Genomic DNA, 21,936 nt, shown 5'->3' with positions numbered 1-21,936 from the left:
GTTTAATTTCCAGTTATTTAGGGATTCCCCAGATTTCATTGTTGTTGATTTTTAATTCCCCTGTAGTAGGAAAACATATTCTGTATAATTTTTCTCATTTTTAATTTATTGAGACATTTTTATGTCTTAGTATGTAATCTATTTTGAGGAGTGTCCCATATGTGCAAAAAAGAATATATATTTTGTTGTTGTTGGTCTGAATGTTCTGTAGGTGTTAGATCAAGTTGGTTGATAGTTTTCAGGCCGCCTATGTCTGTACTGATTTTCTGTCTAGCTGTTCTATCAATTACTGAGAGTGAGATATTAAAATATTGAGGTATCTATTTTTGCTTCATGCTTTTGGGGTACTGGTAATTGGTATGGTATACATGTATAATTACTTTAATCTTACTGATAAATTGACCTTTTCATCATTATGAAAGATCCCTATTTGTCTATTGTAATATTTTGTCTGGTATAAGTGTAGCCAGTGTAGCTCTCTTAATGCTTACTGTTTGCATTGCATATCTTTTTCTATCCTTTCACTTTCAACCTATTTGTATTTTTGTTTTTAATTTAAAATGTGTCTTGCCTGGCCAGGTGGCTCAGTGGTTGAGCCTTGACCTGTGAACCAGGAGGTCAGGGTTTGATCCCAGGTCAGGGCACATGCCTGGGTTGCAGGCTTGATCTCCAGTGTGGGGCATGCAGGAGGCAGTCAATCAATGATTCTCATCATTGATGTTTCTATCTCTCTCTCTCTCTCCTTTCCTCTTTGAAATAAATTAAAAAAAACAAAAAACTTATAGGCCACATGTAGTTGAAATACTTTCAAAAAAAGTCTGACCATATCTCCCTTTTGATTGGAGGGTTTAATCTGTTTATATTTAGTGTAACCATGTCTTCAGTTTTGCTAGTTATTTTCCATATATCTCATTTCTATTTTTATTTCTTTGTTCATCTTTTGCTGCCTCTTCTAGAGTTAATAGATATTTTCCAGGGTTTTGCATTTCTTTGTTAGTTTTTTAACTAGATTTTTAGAGTTATTACCTGAGGTGGCTCTAGGAATTACAATATGTATCTTTAAAAATTTTTTAAAAATCCTCCCTCCGAGGACATGTTTTATTGATTTTCCTTTTTTTTTTTAGAGAGAGAAAGGAAGGGAAGGGAGGGAGGGAGGGAGGGAGGGAGAGAGAGAGAGAACACACTAATGTGAGAGAGAAACATCGACTGGTTGCCTCCCGTTATGCTCCCAGTTGGGGATAGAACCTGCAACCGAGATATATGCCCTGACCAAGAATTGAACCCACAGTCTTTTGGTGTATGGGAGGATGCTCTAACCAACTGAGCCATCTGGCCAGGGCACAATATGGATCTTATTTTATCACAGCGTACTTCAGATTGACTAATTTAATTATGGTAAAATATAGAATCTTTGCTTTATTTTCTCACCTCTCCTATCTGTTGTTGTTATTGTCGTATGTTAAATTTGTATATATTAAAAGGCCAACAATACAGTTTTATAATTTTTTATAGGTGTATATCTTTGAAAACAGTTAAGAGAAGAAAAAATACTTATACTCTTATATTTGCAAATATATTTATCTTTTAATGTGCTCTTTTTATGTGTGTGTACTTGAGTTACTGTCTGGTTATTTCCTTTAGCTTGATGGACTTCCTTTAGGATTTCTTGTAAGGCAAGTCTTATCCATGAACTAGCTTAGTCTTTTTTGCGGGGTGGGATTGTTTTTATATTGCTTTTATTTTTCAATAGTAGTTTTGCTGAATATAAAATTCTTTGTTATAGATTTTTTTCTTTCAACACCTTGAATATGACATCTCCTGCTTTCTGATCTCCATTGTTTATGAAGATTTGTTTTTCTCTGTGCTTTCAAGATTTTCTCTTTAGTTTTCAACAGTTTTACTATGATGTGTCCAGGTGTGGATCTCTTTGTATTTATTCTGTTTTGGAATAGTGAAGCTGAAATCTATAGATTAGTATTTTTTAATAATTTGGTGAGTATTGACCATAATTTCTTTAAATATTTTTTCTGTTCTTTTTTCCCTCCTCTTCTGGGACTCTCCTTACATGTATATTGGTATGCTTGATGGTATCACATATGTTTCTGAGGCTGTGTTCATTTTTTTTACAATTATATATTCTTTTATGTTCTTCAGAATTGGTCATTTCTATTGATATATCTTCAAGTTCACCAACTCCTTTCTGTCATCTCAAATACACTATTATTGAACCTGCCTCAGCTAGTGTTAAGCCATACCACACTGAATGTGCCTGATCTCAAATACGCTATTGAGCTCTGTTAGTGAATTTGTAATTTTGGTTGTTACACTCTTCAACTTTAGAATTGTTGCAGCTTTCAAGTCCAGAATTTTTATTTTATTCTTTTTTTGTAATATTTGTACTTTTATTGCATTTGCCTGTTTTATAAGTTACAGTTGTCAAACTCTCCTTTAATCCTTTAAACATGGTTTTTTTATTTGGAAATAACATTAAATTTTAGATAGAAAATAATATCTAAACTACTCATTAAATCTCAAAGTGATGTTTTATTTCTAAATTACTTTCAGTATTTTTAATTTCTATTTTATGATATTCCTGAGAGTATATTATTCTTAAATGTTAAATTTTATCTGATACTCTTAATTTAAATGTAATGAACAATTTACTTATAATTACTAATGTTTATTGATATATGAGTGTACTTGTCGAAAGACATGTCATTAATTTTTAAACCATAGGTCAGTCTCTGAACTGATTATATGGTATAACATCTACTTGTTCATATTTCTTGTTAATTAATTCTCTCATGGTAGGTGCTAATGGGTAGGAAAAACAAACAAACAAACAAACAAACAAACAAACAAACAAACAGAAGCCTAAGAGAGCAATATAATCCATTAGAATGGTTAGGAAATATCAAAATCTTCATATCAGTCTGCACATATAATAGTATAGTATTCATTCATTTTATGTTCTTGAAAGACTGCGGTAAACAAGATAATGTAGTACCTATTAAGGAGACAGACATTAAATTGATTCCCGCTCAGGGCGTAAGCCCAGGTTTTTGGCTGGATCCCTGGTTGGGGGAAGTGCGGAGGCAGCTGATCGATGTTCACTTTCATATTGATGTTTCTCTCTCTCTCTCTCCCCCCCCCTTCCTTTCTCTCTAAAAATAATTATTTTTTAAAAAACAACATATAAACAAGTAAGGTAATTTTAGTCTGAAAAATATAATGAAAAAATGAAATAGGGTAATGTGATATCAAATAGAGAATGATAGGGCAGGTACATGAAAATGGAATATAATTTTGGGGAGGGGAATCAAGAGGGAAATGCCTCCTGCAGGGGTGGTATTTGAAGTGATATATGCATGATGGGTAAGGAGGATTCTGTCTGTTGATGATCCGGAAGAGCCTTGTATCCTAGAGAGCAGGAGGTTTAGAATAAGCTTGGTGTGCTGTAGGAATAGAGCCAGTGGGGCTGGAGCTCAGGAAGCCAGTGAAGGAGCGATGAGGGATGGATGAGGTCAGAGTCGTTGGGTGGGCTAGCTCTGATTGACCTTTATATAAAAGAATTTAGATTTTTTTTTCTAAGTGTGGTGGGAAACCACTGGAAAAACATAGCAGTGACCTTGATTCTTGACTAAAAGTTTATTTACAGTTCAGTATTCAATTTTTTTTTCTTTAACAGTTTCTGAGTGTGAGTAAATAGATGTAGGGTTTTTTTTTTTTTAAAAAAAATAATTTTAGCTTCATAAAGAATTTCAGGGAAAATAACTTCTTCCGGATATTTCTTTTTGAAATTTAATTCTCTAAGAATAAAATAAAATACCAATATGTATAAAACTTTAAATGTAATACAATTATAGCAATGGCAAATGTTCTTGTGTTAACTTCAACCAATTTATATTAGCATTATAAAATTATACTTTCAACTATAATTATGGCCTAAAATATACAGAAGACTTCATGTAGTTGTATCGTGACTGACTTTCTAAATAACTTGATATGTAAACACTTTTTCTCTTATTATTTCACTAGTACAAACTGTCACGGTTATTTTTATTTGGCCTACTGATATTAACATAAAATTATAACTTTTAATTCAGATTAGACAGTGTAGAATACAGTCTTTTTTGGGGGGCAGGGGAGGGAGAGAAACATTGATGTGAGAGAGATTGATTAGCTGCCTCCCGAACACCCCCTACTGGGGATCAAGCCTGCAACCCGGGCATGTGCCCTGACTGGGAAATGAACCAGGGACCAGTGATGCTCAATCCACTGAGCCACACTGACAGGGCCAGACATACTTCGTTTTATTGCACTCCAGAGGTGTTGTGCTTTTTACAAAGTGATGGCAAGACCCAGCACTAGCAAAAAGGCTTTATTGTGTTACTTGATTTATTGTGGTGGTCTGGAACCAAGCCCACAATATCTCTGAGGTATGCCTATATATATTAGAGATGATAAAATAATAGGAGGAAACCAGGAACAAGAATAAGTTGATCTAGTGGTTAACATTGTTGTCTATTATGTGCCAGACACTGTTTTGAGAGGTCTATATACAATGGTGATTAAAATAGCTATGAGGCAGCTCTAGTGGAGCTTATATTCTAGTTTGTGTTGGTGGGATGGGTAGAAAGATTTTCATTAAGTATGTATAGTAGTCTCCCCCTTATCTAAGGTTTTGCTTTCCACCTTGGGGTTCACTGTGGTTCAAAAATATTAAATGGGCCTGGGTGGTTGTTCAATGGTTAGAGCATCAGCATGCAGACCCAAGGGTCTTGGGTTTGATTCCCAGTCTAGGGCATGTATCTCGGTTGTAGGTCCAATCCCCGGCCCCCATCAGGGTGCTTGGGGGAGGCAACCAATCAGCGATTCTCTCTCATCATTTATGATTCCCTCCCCTCTCCCCCTTCCTTTCTTTGAAATTAATAAAAACATTTTTTTTAAAAACATGAAATAGGGTAAAGTTGCCCTGGCTGGGTTAGCTCAGTTGGTTAGAGTCTTGTCCCAATATGCCAAGGTTTTGGGTTCAATTCCCAGGTAGAGCACATAGAAGAATCAACCAATGAATACATATATAAGATGTTTATCTCTCCCACTTCCCCCTCCCTTCCTTTCTTCCCTCTCTCCCTTTCTCTCTTTAAAAAAATCATAAAAAAAGATTCCTAACCAAAAACTAATCTAATTTGTTTTCTAAGTTAGTATATGTTAATTTGCTTTATCCTATCTAATAAAAGAATAATATGCAAATTAACCATCACTCTGCCACACCCACCAGCCAATCAGGAGCAAATATGCAAATAAACCCAACCAAGATGGCTACGGCCACAGAGAGCAGGAGGGAGGCTTGGGTTTCCCTGGCAATGGAGGAAGCCAAGCTTCCCGCCTGCCCTTCCCGGCCTAGGCCTCCACTCAAGGCTACAATGTTTCAGTGATAGAAGATACATAAATCCAAACAGAAATGGCGGCAGCCACGGAGCTGGAAAGAGCAGGAGGCTAGGGTTGCCCCCGGTGATGGAGGAAGCCAAGCTTTCCGCACACCCTGGCCGGCCCAGGCCTCCTCTTAAGGCTACAAAGTTTCAATTATAGAAGATACATAAATCCCAACAGAAATGGCTGCTGCCACGGAGCAAGCAGAAGGCTTGGCTCTGCTCCAGGCTACAAAGTTTCAATTGTAGAAGATAAATAAACCCCAGATACCAGGGCCTCCGCTTGGGTCGCCAGGGGGCGTGGCCGGCCTGCAAACCTCCACAGGCCCTTTGCCCAGGCCGCCCCACACCCCAAGGGAACCCCCACCCTGATCCGGGACACCCTTCAGGGCAAACCAGATGTCCCCCACCCGTGCACCAGGCCCCTATCCTATCTAATAAAAGAGTAATATGCAGATTGACCATCACTCCAACACACAAGATGGCTGCCCCATGTGGTCAAAGATCCTGCCCTGATGTGGACACAAGATGGCCAGCAAGGGAGGGCAGTTGGGAGGGACCAGGCCTGCAAGGGAGGACAGTTGTGGGCGATCAGGCCAGCAGGGGAGGGCAGTTAGGGGTGATTAAGCCGGCAGAGGAGGGAAGTTGGGGGCAACCAGGCCTGCAGGGAAAGGCAGTTGGGAGGGACCCAGGCCTGCAGGGGAGAGCAGTTGGGGGGAACCAGGCCTGCAGGGGAGGGCAGTTAGGGGTGATCAGGCCTGCAGGGGAGGGCAGTTGGGGGGGACCCAGGCCTGCAGGGGAGAGCAGTTGGGGGGGACCAGGCCTGCAGGGGAGGGCAGTTAGGGGTGACCAGGCCTGCAGGGGAGGGCAGTTGGGGGGGGACCCAGGCCTGCAGGGGAGAGCAGTTGGGGGGGACCAGGCCTGCAGGGGAGGGCAGTTAGGGGAAAACAGGCTGGTAGGGGAGCAGTTAGGCATCAATCAGGTTGGCAGGGGAGTGGTTAGGGGGTGATCAGGTTGGCAGGCAGAAGTGGTTAGGGGCAATCAGGAAGGCAGGCAGGCAAGCAGTTGGGAGCCAGCAGTCCTGGATTGTGAGAGGGATGTTCGACTGCCCGTTTAGCCCCGATCCCAGGTTTAAACAGGCAGTCGGACATCCCTTGAGGGATCCCAGATTGGAGAGGGTGCAGGCTGGGCTGAGGGACAAACCCCCCCCCCCCCCCGTTGCACGAATTTTGTGCACCGGGCCTCTAGTTGGACTATAAATGTGTCCAAAGAACAAAACCAAAAAACTTCTCTAATCTGGTAATTTATATGTTCTATAGGCTTCTACTCAGCCATATCGGTGAAAATGAGGAAACTTAGAGGAGCATTGCGGTAGGCTGATTGTAGGGCTAAGCTTTATAAATGATTTAAGAAAAAGGTCACATTCATGTATTGGGAGTATAGCAAGCAAGTAGTACAGTGATTGCAGAATTAGTATTAAAACTCAGAATCTCTTGGGTTCTTATCTATACTCGAAGGCCAAAGTTACAGTATTTTCATGAGTAACCTGACCATATATTGAGTAATTATATTTATAACCTTACAGTGATACAATTTAGATCCATGAATTAAAAGTTTTTCTGCTCAGTGGGCATGGCTCAGTGGTTGAGTGTTGACCTATGAACCAGGAGGTCATGGATCAATTCCTGGTCAGGGCACATTACCCGGGTTGCAGGCTTAATCGCCAGTAGGGAGTGTGCAGGAGGCAGCCGATCAATGATTCTCTCTCATCACTGATGTTTTTTATCTCTCTGTCCCTCTCCCTTCCCCTCTGAAATCAATTAATTTTTAAAGTACTTTTTCTTAAAAACTCAATTCTAGGGTGAGGGCATGAGTCGGCGGGGGGGGGTGGGGGCAATGGGCAGGATAAGGACATATGTAATACCTTAATCGATAAAGAAAAAAAAACAACTCAATTCTGCGTTAAACATATAATACTTTAAACTCTAAATTTCATGATTATTTAAATTTAATTTTAGGTTATAATTAGTAAGACCTAGAAAGTATATTCATTTTAGAACAGATTAGTGAATGTTGTCTTTTTAAAAAAATATATACTTCTTGATTTCAGAGAGGAATGGAGAAGGAGAGAGAGATAGACACATCAATGATGAGAGAGAATCATTGATCGGCCGCCTCCTGCATACCCCCTACTGGGGATCGAGCCTGCAAACCTAGCATGTGCCTTTGACTAAAATCGAACTTGGGACCCTTCAGTCCACAGGCTGACGCTTTATCCACTGAGCCAAACCAGCCAGGGCTGAATGTTTCATCTTACATTTTTGTTCTCTAATGGTGTGCTTAAGTAAACTTTCAGAGCTAGTTCATTTTTTATATTTTATTTCATAATCTGGATGAGTTGAGAATGTTCCAGGAAGTCTGCCTTTATGAATCTTTACATAATATTTGGACATTGAGATGTTGTTCTTAATATGTCATAACTACTAGTAAGCACTTAAACTCAATCATGATATCACTCTATAATGATAAAGCATTTTAAACCTCCCATATATAATATGTGGGAAAGATTGTGTCCATGTCCTCTTCATTACAGACCATTATGTTTGAGATCTCAAGAAGTTAAATAACTGGCTCTTCAGAAAATAGTTAACATAGCAAGTTTGAAACTGCTGTCCTTAGAAAGGCCTGTTTGCAAGGTTGGCCCTTGGCTGGCATCTGGGAACTTGGCTCTCAGGGTGTTCCCAGTAACTGATAAGGGTGATTCACTCTGCCTAGACTGTTTGTGCAAACAGTACGGTTTATGTTGAACACCTGCTTTTCATCTAGGGGTCTGTAGTATTGGTGCACACAAGGCAGAGGGTGCCCCGTGACCTGCCTGCAATGAAACCTTTGGCGCTGAGTCTCCGATGGGCATGCCTGGGCAGAAACACTGCATGCACATTGGTGCATTTTTGCTGCTGGGGGAGAGGAGTAAGCTCTGTCTGACCTCTCTTGGGAAGGAGAGAGCATAGGAAGCTTGCAGATTGATTCCTCCAGATTCCACCTATGTCTTTTTTCTTTATGACCTGCTGTATATCCTTACTCTAGCCATGAGTACAATGACCTCTGACGTACCTCTTCAAGACTGAAAGATCTGTACTGCTGAGGCTGAAGATTTGTGTTTTAACCTCTGTGCAAGAACTTTAGTTCCCCTTGCCTGGTGATTAGAGTCCCAGGTACAGGGACTCTAATCCTTCAAATAAAAGTAAGCATGCATTTGTTTATTATATGTTCTACAGGCCCATTCATGCCCATGTTCTAGTCCTATGGAAGAAGCTGTAAACCTTTGGCTTAATTAGGTAAAGGGAGATAATCTTGTAAATAGTTTTCCTCCTAGCTGCTTTTCCAGGGGGCCTTTTTATTTAGTACTATAAAAAGTTTATATTTTGGTTCTAGGTAGTTATGGGTAAATTTGAATAAGGCCTATGCCTAAGAATAATTTCTTGCTAATACAGAATTTCAGGCAACATTTCTTTCTAAAAAAACAATAAAAAGAAATACAATACTGATGCATATTACACATAGATGAATATTAAAAACATTAAGTGAAAGAAGCCAATCACAAAAGATCACATATTATGTTATTCTATTTATATGAAATAGACAAGCAAGTCTCTAGATATAGAAAGTATATTAGTGGTTGCCAGGGACTGGGGGTTGGGGAATGATAGGGAGTGACTGCTAATGGGCATGGGATGGGGGCGGGGGGAGTGCTGAAAATGTGCTAAAATTAGATTGTGGTGATATCATACAACTTTGTGAATATGCTAAAAACCATGGAGCCCTGGCGGGTATGGCTCAATTGGTTGGAGCATTGTCCCCCACACTAAAAGGCAGTGGGTTTGATTCCCAATTGGACACATACCCAGGTTGCGGGTTTAATACCTTGTCAGGGCACGTGTGGAAGGCAACCAATCAATGTTTCTCTCTCACATCAGTGTTTCTCTCTCTCCTTTCCTCTCAAATCAATTAAAAAATAAAAACCATTGAATTATACACCTTAATTGGGTAAACGTGTTAATTATATCTCAGCAAAGCTGTTTTAAAAATGGTAAATGCATATGCAGTTTTTGTTAGACATTGCCAAATTCCACTTTCAAAGTGTTGTATCAACTTGCCTTCCCAGCAGCAATGTATAAAATTGCACAATTTTGCCAACAGAATATGGTGCCATACATTTTAATTTTCACCAGTCTGACAGATGAGAGAAATGATATATTGTTTTTTGAAAATTTATATTTTCTATGAGTTAATTTGAACTTTTCATATGTTTAAGGGCCCTTTTTATATCTGTTTTGTGAATTGTATATTTTCCTTGAGGTATTTGGTTCTTTATTCCTCTATTTCAAGCGTTCTTTATATTTAGTAATATTAGTCCTTTGTGATGTAGCATCCTATTTCTAATATCAGAGATGGAGTGTTCCTTGTTTTTGCACTTTATGTACACATAAACTTTTTGATGAGAATGTGGTCTGTACTCTAGGGCAACTAAATTATAGTACAAGTAGAATTTACTTCTGGGTGCTACTTAGATTTGCTATCTGTTCACACAGAGTTTTTCTTCCGTCCTGATTAATTCACTTAGTATTCATTATTCAAAGTTGTTTCTCTTACTATTGCCATGCCAGTTTTCACCCCTTCTTCTAAGTTGTAGACCTAATGGTGGCTCCTTTCTGAAGTCTCTCTAGAACCCTCCAAAGCCAACTTGGGTGTTCCTTTTTTATGTCCCCACTGTACTTCGTAGTTTCCTTTATGGCATTGACACTGTAATTCTTCTCTGTGTTTCTCCTTACTAGACTCTAAACTCTTTGAAGGCTGAGTTTTTACTTCATTTTTGTGTTTCAGACATGGTGCTGCTTAACATATGGTAAGTATTCAATAAGTATTATTGGAAGAACTGGTGTAGTAAGAGATAGGAAAGAGGTGATGCCATTGTAGGGGAAAAAACTGTCCTTGGAGGACAAGTGGAATTTGACAAAATGAAGAGGACATTCCTGATGACAGGAGAGGGATGGGGATGTGAATGAGCATGGTGATGTGTACAGTGAACAGTGAAGGTAGTTGTCTTACTGGAGCATCTTTGCTTATTCTTATATTCATCACATCTTGACTGTGTACCTACTATATGAAAGACACTAGTTTAGGTAGTAAAACCACAGATCTAGAAAACCTGGATACACTGATTTTTAAAACTTGGTGCTTTGGGAATTTAGTAGGGAGTAGATTAAGGAGTTAAAAATGAGCAGGGTTTTAAAGAACACTGAAGGATAGACATAGGTGTTTGGCTTGGTATGGTTGATAGGACTTGGCAAGTGAATGATCTGCTGGAGGCTATTATTTTCCAGATGTTTTGAGTCAGGGAGGTATATACAATGTGATTGGGGGAAGAAAATTACAGAAAATTATAATTGAGCTCTGAAGGGATGAAGTTGTATTAGAAGTGAGATCTATAAGACAGGAATTGGCCCAGTGGTTAAGCATGGGAGGGATGTTCAAGACAGGAGAGAAGAATATAGGAAACTACAAACAACTGTGGTATGAAGTTAGATGAAGTAAAGGAAGGTGAGGCTGGATAAGTGAGCGTGGATTAGATAAATGATTTACATACCCGAACATATCAGAATGAACATTTCTTAACTTCTGAAAATAGACCTAGACTTTTTGGTTTTCAAGATTTGCAAAGAGGTTGGGATTTCATCTTGCAGGTGTTGAGGAACTACTGAAGACTTGAGAGGGGCCTGACATTATTTTGTCTCAGACTACCCTGACATTGCAGTAGATGGACTGGAAAGGGGCAAGATTAGAGGCTAAGAGACAAATTCTGAGGCTCTTACAGCAATATAGAGAAGTGATAAAGAGGACCTCAGCTAGGGTAGAGGATATGAGATTATAGAGAAGGGGTCAAGAGTGAGAGTATGATGGTGTTGATGAAGAAAGGAGTCATGGATCTCTGTTTTGTAGGCAACTTGTGTTAGTGTTGGGGTAACTTACTGAGCTAAGCACAATAGGAGAGGTAATATTTTTGTGAAGGTAGCCAAGAAAAAAAAAAAAAGAGATTAGTTTGGGACATATTCTCCTCCCATACTTTTCCCCATACCATTTAATGGTGCTGTGATGTATCTTTGGATTCATTCTTCACTCTTTCACAACCCACATCCCATTTGCTAGCAAATCTTTCCACTTTACCTTCAAAATATATCTAAAAGTTGACCACTTTTTAGTCTCTCCAAACCCTACCACTTGTCTAGCCACTCATTACCCAATTATTATAGTAGCTTTCTGACTGATCTCCCTGCTTCTGCCCTTGTCCCCTGTCTGTTCTTAACCCAGCATCTGAATGATCCTTATAATAATCAGGTCATCCTTCTCCTGGAGTAAAAGTCTGTTCTTAACCCAGCATCTGAATGATCCTTATAATAATCAGGTCATCCTTCTCCTGGAGTAAAAGTCAGAGTCCTTACAGAAGGCCTTTATGACCCTTACTTTCTGTCGTCATCTTGTGTTCTTTCTCCCTTTTGCTCACTTCACTCTAGCCATATTGGCCTCCTTGCTGATCCTTGAACTAGTCAGGTGTACTCCCTGTTGCAGATCTTGAAGTTCATCTTTCCTTTGAAGAAGGCTCTTTCCCAGTCATAGCTTACTCCTTTTGGGTCTTTAGTCATATGTCAGTTCTTTAGTGAATCTTTCTCTGACCATTCAATTTGAAATTGCAATCCTCTTCCCTGCCAAATATTTTTTCCCTTTGGTTCATTTGTCTCCTTAGCTTTCATCATCATCTACATATGTGCTATTCATATTTTTATTTATTTTATATATATATATACACACACACACACACACACACACACACACACACACACACTGTACCCTATCTAATAAAAGAGCAATATGTAAATTAACCACCACTCCGCTACACCCACAAGCCACGCCCACCAGCCAATCAAGAGCAAGTATGCAAATTAACCCAACCAAGATGGCTACGGCCACGGAGCGAGCAGGAGGCTTGGGTTTCCCCAGCGATGGAGGAAGCCAAGCTTCTGCAGTCCTGGTCTGCCTTGGCCTCCCTCAAGGCTACAAAGTTTCAATTATAGAAGATAGATAAATCCCAACAAAAATGGCTGCAGCCACGGAGTGAGCAGGAGGCTTGGGTTTCCCTGGCAATGGAGGAAGCCAAGCTTTCTGCCCACCCTGGCCTGCCCTAGCCTCCGCTCAAGGCTACAAAATTTCAATTATAGAAGGTAACTAAATCCCAGATACCAGGGCCTCCACTTGGGTCGCTGGGGGGCATGGCCGGCCTGCAAACCACCACAGGCCCCTCACCCAGGCCGCCTCACGCCCCAAGGGAACCCCCACCCTGATCCGGGACACCCTTCAGGGCAAACCAGATGGCCCCCACCCGTGCAGCAGGCCTCTATCGTATCTAATAAAAGAGTAATATGCACATTGACCATCACTCCAACACCAAGATGGCTGCCCCCATGTGGACACAAGATGGCCACCACAAGATGGCCAGCAGGGGAGGGCAGTTGGGATGGATCAGGCCAGCAGGGGAGGGTAGTTGTGGGCGATCAGGCTAGCAGGAGAGTGCAGTAGGGAGGGACCAGGCCTGCAAGGGAGGGCAGTTGGGGGCGATCAAGCCTGCAGGGGAGGGCAGTTAGGGGTGACCAGGCCGGCAGAGGAGGGAATTGGGGGCAACCAGGCCTTCAAAGAAGGGCAGTTAGGGGGGACCCCGGCCTGCAGGGGAGAGCAGTTGGGGGGGACCAGGCCTGCAGGGGAGGGCAGTTAGGGGTGACCAGGCTTGCAGGGGAGGGCAGTTGGGGGGGACCAGGCCTGTAGGGGAGGGCAGTTAGGGGAAAACAGGCTGGCAGGGGAGCAGTTAGGCATCAATCAGGCTGGCAGGGGAGTGGTTAGGGGGTGATCAGGTTGGCAGGCAGAAGCAGTTAGGGGCAGTCAGGAAGGCAGGCTGGTGAGCAGTTGGGAGCCAGCAGTCCTGGATTGTGAGAGAAATTCCAGATTGGAGAGGGTGCAGGCTGGGCTGAGGGACACAACCCCCGTGCACGAATTTCGTGCATCGGGCCTCGTGTGTGTGTGTGTGTGTGTGTGTGTGTGTGTGTATTACTGATTTCAGAGAGGAAGGGGGAGGAAGAGAGAGAGAGAAGCATCAATGATGAGAGAGAATCATTGATCTGCTGCCTCCTGCACACCCCCTACTGGGGATTGAGCCTGCAACTGGGACCTGTGCCCTGACTCAGAATTGAACTTCGACCTTCTGGTTTATGGGTTGACACTCAACCACTGAGCCACACTGATTAGGCTATTTTGTTTATTTTCATCTCTCCCCACTGGAATTTAAAATTCATAAGGACAAGGACTTTTGCTTTATTCATTGCTGTATCTCTAGCACCCAACACTGTGATAATATATAATAGACTAGAAGCCCAGTGCATGAAATTCGTGCATGGGTGGGGTCCCTAGGCCTGGCCGGCAATCAGGGCCCATCGGAGCCGTCTTGCCCAGTCCTGATCGGGGCCAGGCTGGCCGGGGCCTGCTGGCTGCTAGCAAGGGCCTGCCAGACTGGGGGAGGGTCGGGGGGAGGGACCACGGGAGGTTTGCTGGCTGGGGGGGAAGGACTGGGAGAGGTTGTCTGGCCATGGGAAGTTGGCTGTGGGAGCTCACTGACCACCAGGGGGCAGCTCCTGCATTGAGCGCCTGCCCCCTGGTGGTCAGTGTGCGTCATAGCAACTGGTCAACTGGTTGTTTGGTTGTAATGGTTGCTTAGGCTTTTATATATATAGTAGAGGCCTGGTGCACAAATTCGTGCATGTGTGGGGTCCCTCGGCCTGGCCAGTGATCGGGGCCAATCGGAGCCATCTCACCCAGTCTCGATCGGGGCCATAGGGACTGGCCAGCCAGCGGGAGGGGCCACGGGAGGTTGGCCAACTGCGGGAGGTTGGCTGTGGGAGGGCACTGACCACCAGGGGGCAGCTCTGCATTGAGCGTCTGCCCCCTGGTGGTCAGTGAGTGTCATAGTGATCAGTCATTTGGTCATTCGGTCGCTTAGGCTTTTATATATATAGATACACACAGTTAATATTTGTTGACTTACTGGATTAATTAATGGTATGCCTCAGATATCCTAGAATAGATGTGTACAATTTATTATATACCCTATTTCATTTCATAAAGAAGTAGAGGTAAGAAAGTATCTAGTAGACTAACTAGAGCCCATGAAATGATTTAGACTGGAAGAGAGATTGTCATGAAGCCATGCCAATACATGAGGTAGCTTAGAGTGTAGAGTCAGAAGAGGACTAGGGATGGGATCCTGGAAATACCTCCATGTTAGTGTTGACCAGAGAGTAGCACTGTCTTTAAACTTAGCAAAGTGGGAACCCTGTTTGGGCCTTGTGCTTTGGAGTGCCTCATCTGGCCTTCCTCCAGCTACGCTCCTCCTGATAAAATTAGGATTTGGGGAAGAACTGAACTAGTCCATCTGTACCTTTTTCTAGGTCAGGTTCTGAGTATTTGAGCCCCTGCCCATGTGGCCCTTCACAGGCCTCTTTTCTGATCCTCTCCTCTCTTGACTGTAGCCTAAGGGATGGCCAAAGGGTATCAGTTTGCAGGCATGTGGCCAGAGCTTGGGATGCTACATGTATGTATATGAGGCTTCTTGTATATGGAGCCAAACTTGGGAAGATATAAAGAGACAGGCTGCAGGCCAGGTATGTGTGTGTGTGTGTGTGTGTGTGTGAGGGGGGTGGGGTATGGTTCTCCCATGCCCCCATAGAACTTGAGGGAGTCTGAAAAGTTCAAATCAGAACTTAGCCTTTTAGATTGTTAAAAAAGTATGTATGGCAAGATGGCAAGATAGAATAATAATTTAATAGCTTGTTAGCTTGACTTATAACTTTTAAAATATTTACATATATGGTATATGGATTTCCATTTAGCCTCGTTCCAAGTTCCTTGAAAATTAGGGGTGAGTCTGTTAAGAGGAAATTGAAAAGGAGGAGCTAGAGAGGGAGAAATAAATTCTGGATAGAGTTTCAAGGAGGGTATGAGCAACAGTGAAGACAGAAATGTGTCCATTGGATTGGACAACCAGAATTTAGTAAAACTTTCAGTTGGTGGTAATTGATGACAAAATTCCATAGAAGGTGGAGTACCTGAGAAATTAGAAGTGGAGACAGAGTATAGAAGACTTTTCTTCTGGAACATTATCCAAGAAAGGGATCAGAGCAGTAGCTGGAGGAGAATGCAGGATCACTCAGGAGGACTGCTCCATGTTTAAGATGAGAGAGTCTTGTAAATGTTTGGACGTTGAGGGAGAGGACCCGGTGTTAAAACAGATAAGGTTAGGGAAGAAAAGGAAATAATTGATGGAGCAAGGGGTAAGCTCCAGGGCATAGGTCAGTGGATTAGCCTTTGAAAGGAGGAGGGCTTTAGAGGAGGGTTGGGATGTTTGGATGTGTCTGGAATGTCAATTTGGAGGGTGAGAGCGCAGGAGGAAGGTGACTTAATAGGCAATAATATATCATCAACATTGCTTTATAGTAGTTTTTTGGGTTAGTTTTTAAAAACCTGATTTTATATTCCTGGGGATCAGGGATTATATCCTGCAGCCACTTGAAATATAAGCCCTAATATGGGGCATAGGCTGTGTATGTTGAATCTGTCCTTACTTAGTAATTGTTATTTAGTGGTGACTTGCAATTTTAAGTTTGATAAAAACCTCTGATTTCTCAATACCCTAGAAGGAATTTATTATTATATGTATTATATAATGTGTATTATTAGGCGTTGGAGATGGTTAGTAATAAGTACATACTGTCTGAATTACACTTATTTTGGGGAAAAAATATTTTTAATAAAATTATATTAATACTGTCTCCCCCACCCCTCCCCCCCGCTACTAGTTCCAGAGAACTGCTGGTTTATGTTTTAGCTCTTGCCAAGTTGTGAAAATAGTGAAGGATGCTTAGACTACTTAACATTCAAATTGTAAGTAAAATTTATTTACGTTATTATTATCTATATGTTTAGAAAACAGAAACTGAAAATAGTCATTACCTTATATGATAATGGTGAGCTTCAGTGTGTGGGGCTGTGAATTTTTCTTATTTTTTTATTAAGATACAAATACTTCCTCCATTTCTGTTGATAAGATAAAAAGGAGATAGTAGTACTGAATGGTCTTAAATAATGAGGTGAAATTTCTGCCCCCGTCCCCAGATATTTCTTTTGCTTGTAGGAGTTTATGGAAATAGTTTATTATTTTATTTCCACATTTCCATGGTACCAGTAAACTTAATAGAGGATATAATATTAATGGAATGATTTATTAAAAATGTATTTTCTCTTTATAGTTTTTCTGCATTCTTTAATTTTTATATGAAAAAATCCTGTAATCTCTGTAATTTCTCTATGAAAAATTTAACATTCACAAAATAAAATAAAGTGTAACTTTTTAGGAATAATCTAATGCATAAATCTAGATGGTGTACATATTGAAATTCATCCCTACTAGGAAAACTGAATTATGTTTACTTGAAACCATTTGCTATATTGTATATTGAACCAATAGCAAAAAAATTATTGAGGAAAGAATAATAAAGTAATGTTTAAGGTATTCCAAGTGATTTCACTACTTTATTTTCACCTACTCTATTTGAAAGTATAAGCTACTCAAATTAATCTGTTTTATAGTTCTTGTAAAGTATTCAAAATGTGACCACAAAGTTAGATTGCTGCCATAGCAAAAGACAATTCTAATTATTCAGATAAATAAACTAAATGAGCCAAAGAAGAACAGTAAAATATTTACAAACCAATAAATCTTTTGATTTGTCTTACAGGCAAATAATTTTAGAAGTTGTCTCGGTCCAGCACATTTCATGTCTTCTTGCATAATAGATTTTTAAAATATCAATGAAAATCAGGAATAAAAGAACACCTTCATAAAGATAGAAAGTTATAACATTTTATCTCTTAGATTATAAATATCATAATGTCATGAATGTTCAGTAGCTTGGTAAGAACTTAATTTCAGTGAACTTGGCAATGCTAAAAAGTAGAATGCTCATTACTGCCCTCTTTTGACACAGGGCTGTATAAGCATATCTCCTTTTAGTTTATACAAATGTTAAAAATTAGATTGCAAAATAGGTTGTGCTTTATATCTTTCCTATACATTTTTAATAACTTCAAAATTCTTCCTCTTTTTAGGCTCTCTGGTTCATCATCTTTAGAAGACTGAATTTCTGGACATCTACTCCACTCTTCTATTGACTTTTAAGATATGATAATGCAAACCTATAACACTGGCAATCATCCATGAACCTTTAATTGCACTGATTAATAGCGTTTCAAGCTTCCTCAGGGAATATACAATGACATCAGCTGTGGTTGACAGTGGAGGAGGTTCTGTTTTGGAGCTTGCCAGCAGTGGAGTAGAGAATCAAGAGGTTAGGCACCCAATGTATTATGTTACTGTTTTGTTCATAGACTTCAGTGCATAGACTTAGTTTTGAAATTAATGAGAAACAGGTATTTGAGAAGAGAAATGTACGAATGAAATTGTACATGTACACATCATGTGTCTTTATATAATTTAGGTAATAGAAGGTTGAGGGAATGTACTGCTGGACTCACCTCTAAGTTGTTGGAACATGCATATGTTGGAATGAACTGGGAGAAAAAAATTGAGAGAATACTGTAGTATTAGTTGAGAGAGAGATTTTAAAATTCATTGTCTTGTATTATAGAGTCTATAGGTATATACTATACCTAAATTAAATTAATCTTAAATTAGAATTTTGTATTTTCTTTAGTTGTCATCTTTGTTGTTTTTTTGTTATATCTTATTCAGTGTGAGGATCCATCATATTTTAATATAATATATATGTATATATGCATAATATTTACATATATATGTGTATTTAAGACTTTAGATAATTTGTAAATCAGAAAAGAAATTTAGGTTTTGAAATTTTTTATATGTAGAATTTTTTACATTATTAGCATTTTGGGTTATTTTCATGTTATTGATGACATTAAATAATCAGAGAATAGAAAAATAACAGTACCAGAAATATAAGAACTTCCAGGGCCTGGCTTCTGTTCCCACCAATGGGAAGGAGCTAAATTAAAATAGAATAATGCTGTCACACTAATGGACAAATATTTGGTCAGACATGAGGTGGGAAAATTGAGAGTTTACTGTTTTTAGAAAATCTGTTTTCTCTATAGTCTGTGAAAGATACTGCTGTTATTGGTACTCGGTACCAGCATAGTGACATGACTGAGAAACAAGTTAGGGCATCAGGCTGTGTGTTCTTCAATCTGAGTTCTTTTTCTTGCTTGCCTGGTGTCTGTCAGTCTTCTAAGATAGCGATGTGCAAATTCAGTGGGAAGGAGATAAAGCGAAGCTTACTACTTTTCCTTGGTTCTCAATGGATTTGGTAACTCAGATGCTCCTGTCGTATAGGAATCTAAAACTGGTTCAAAGTCCATTAAGAGAAGCCACAGCTACAGAACATACTTTGTTCTTGTGATCAATGTCTACTTCTTCCTTGAAGATTTACTTTCTGTAGGATCACTTTCAGGTGTGATTCACCAGAGATCAGGGACCTGGGGGACTTCCATCCATATCACCCAAACCATTTATTGCTGCTTCTTCAAGAGCTTTCTCTTTGTATTATAGTTTTTCTCTGTTGGTATTTAACCCTATGAAGGGAGATGCCGACAACAATAGGCAGAATATATTTACCTTGTGCTGATTGGGTACCGTCACTATGGAAAAGAATACAATAATTTATTTCCATATAAATATAAGGAAGACTCATATTTTTCTTCCTTTACATGGAATCCCAGGTGTTCTTGGCTTAGAGAACTAATTATAAAAGAGAGAATCTGATAAATGTAGTCATTTTACCAAGGCATTTTTGACTAATGATTTATGTGGTAGCCTTACAGGGTGGTCACAAGCATATTAAGTAGTATTACACCAGAGTGGGGTAAACTATTCTTGGGGAACGTTTTCTTCAACAAATATTAACTGACCACTTACCTGTGTCAAGTAATTTTCTAGGCATTAGGGATAAAATACTTCAGAATGGCTGTGAAAATAAATGAGCACTAGAGATGGGTGGAGAGGTGGTAGAGGATATTTTAATTAGAATGGTCAGCGAAGGCTTCTCTGAAGAGGTGGTATTTTAGTTAGACTTAAATAAAGTAAGGAATTGAGCAATAGAAACATCTGGGGAAAGAGAATACCAGGAAGAAAGAAAAGCCATTAATATCTGGAAAATATTCTCATTTTACAAGGGAGTTCTGGAGATAGTGACATTTGAAAGATAAAATTTTTTTAGAAATACATTTTTATTGATTTCAGACAGGAAGGGAGAAGGAGAGAGAGAGAGAAACATCAATGATGAGAGAGAATCATTGATTGGCTGCCTCTTGCACGCGCCCCCTACTGGGGATGGAGCCCATAACCTGGGCATGTGCCCTTGACCTGAATTGAACCCTTGATGGGACCCTTCAGGCCGATGCTCTATCCATTGAGCCAAACTGGCTAGGGCTGAAAAATACATTTTTATCTTACAAGCAATTTTTTCAGGAATATATCTATAATATATACTAGTATATAATATCCATACTGTAAAAATAGGGTGGGTGGAAAAAAATGACCTTCAAGATTCTATAATCATAACTCAAATCTGAAGAAAAAATAAATGTATAAAAAGTGGTGGGTACTGTATTGGATACCTGAAACTAATATAATATTGTATGTCAATTATAATTGAAAAATAAAATTTAAAAAATAGCCAGTAGTTGGCCAAACAAAAGTGGTAGGCATTTGGAGAGTTATTAATACATGTTTAGGCTTTATTTTTATAACTTTATTTCTTATTGTAAAAGTAATACATTTTATTAAGTTAGGATAATCCTGTTCTGACAAAAATACCACAAAAGTAAATTACAATCAAACTTGAGAGTGTAGATGTAAAAATCACAAAAAATAGTAATAAATATACAAAATGCTATTATATATTAGAAGTCCAGTTACCAAAGAGGATTTAGATATACAAGGATAATTCAATATTGAGAAAACCAGTACTGTATCTCTACTAATATGACATATGACATATGATATGTTAGTAGGAATAAAATACTTAATGAAATGGGATTTTATGAAATTCTATAGCCACTCCTGATAAAAACTCTTAATACTATAAGTATAGGTGTATACTTTCTTAACATTATAAAAAATAACTTACAAATCAACAGCCAGAATCCTGTTGAATGGTGAAGTACTAAATTATTTTCTTTAAAATTTGAAAGAAGATAAATGTAGGTAGTACCATTACTATTATTTAATATTTTCCTGCAAGCAGGCAAAAAAGATACAAATATTATAAAGGAGAACAAATTATTATTTGTAGGTAATATGAATAGCTACCTGGGAAAACCAGAGGGAATCCATGGAAACCCATTAGAGCTAATAAAAGTTTGGCAGGTACAAAATTAACACAAAAATATTTAGCTTACTTTTGTAAGGACTATAATTAGTTATAAAAGATCACGGACAATAAGGTTCCTTTCAGAAAATTAACCAAAAATATAAAATGTTGAGGAATACCTATAAAAGATATATGGGACTTGTTTGAGGAAAATTATTGATACTGAAGTACATGAAAGAAGACTTTAATAAACAAAGAGCTATACTTTATACTGGTATAGGAGAGATGGGAAGGTCAGTGTTGAGGACATCAATTTCCTTTAATTTATATATTTAATATCATGTTCATCAAATGTTAGGGCAACTTTGGGGAAAATTAATTATATAAATCTAATGATTGCATGGGAGAGTGAGCATGCAGAAATAGGTTTCACAGAAATATAGGATTAGTGCAGGGGGGAAAAATTTAAATATAATTCTAAAAACACAGTGAATATATAAGGTCTAGTGGGCATCTGGTTCCAAACAAACAGGATTGGGCTTTTTTTTTTTTTTTTTTTTTTTTTAATCCTCACCCAAGCAGTGAGGATATTTTTTCCATTGATTTCTAGAGAGAATGGAAGGTGGGTGGGGGGGGGGGTGGGGGGGAGACAGAGGGAGAGAGAGACATTAATATGAGAGAGAGACATCAATTAGTTCCCGCATGCACCTTGATCCAGGTCAGGGCTGGAACCTGCAGCCCAGGTATTAGTGCCCTTGACTGGGAATTGAACCCATGACACTTGGGTGCGTGGGTTGACGCTTCAACCATTGAACCACACCAGCCAGGGTGGGATTGGGCATTTTTTCACTTTATATTGTGATGGAATAAGAGACCAGATTGTACTTCTACCATAAGCAACTATGAAAATGAACAAAATATATGAAATCACTGTTTTTGAAACATTGGTGCTATGGTCTGAATGTTTCATGTCCTTCCAAAATTCATATGTTGAATCCTAA

The 21,936-nt window shown here is 39.4% G+C and overlaps 1 protein-coding gene across 6 annotated transcripts in view; it reads left to right on the top strand.

Moving 5' to 3' along the window:
• The window catches only part of ELF2 (E74 like ETS transcription factor 2), a 102,119-nt gene that overhangs the window by 13,189 nt on the left and 66,994 nt on the right, over window positions 1–21,936 (top strand). For 2 of the 6 annotated variants that reach the window (XM_080671556.1, XM_080671552.1), the window contains exons 2-3: window positions 16,388–16,472; window positions 17,697–17,935. In XM_080671556.1, coding sequence (XP_080527682.1) covers window positions 17,861–17,935 — 75 coding nt within the window. In that variant the 5' untranslated portion in view covers window positions 16,388–16,472; window positions 17,697–17,860. Of the gene's footprint in view, window positions 1–9,759; window positions 10,339–15,130; window positions 15,194–16,387; window positions 16,473–17,696; window positions 17,936–21,936 lie in introns of those variants that run through there. The other 4 variants (XM_080671553.1, XM_080671554.1, XM_080671555.1 and 1 more) reach the window with 4 other exon arrangements.

The sequence above is a fragment of the Plecotus auritus genome, assembly GCF_963455305.1.
Source record: "Plecotus auritus genome assembly, chromosome: 6".
NCBI classification, from domain to species: Eukaryota; Metazoa; Chordata; class Mammalia; order Chiroptera; family Vespertilionidae; genus Plecotus; species Plecotus auritus.
The sequence above is the reverse complement of the archived record's forward strand: the minus strand, read 5'-3'. Positions and strand labels throughout refer to the sequence as shown.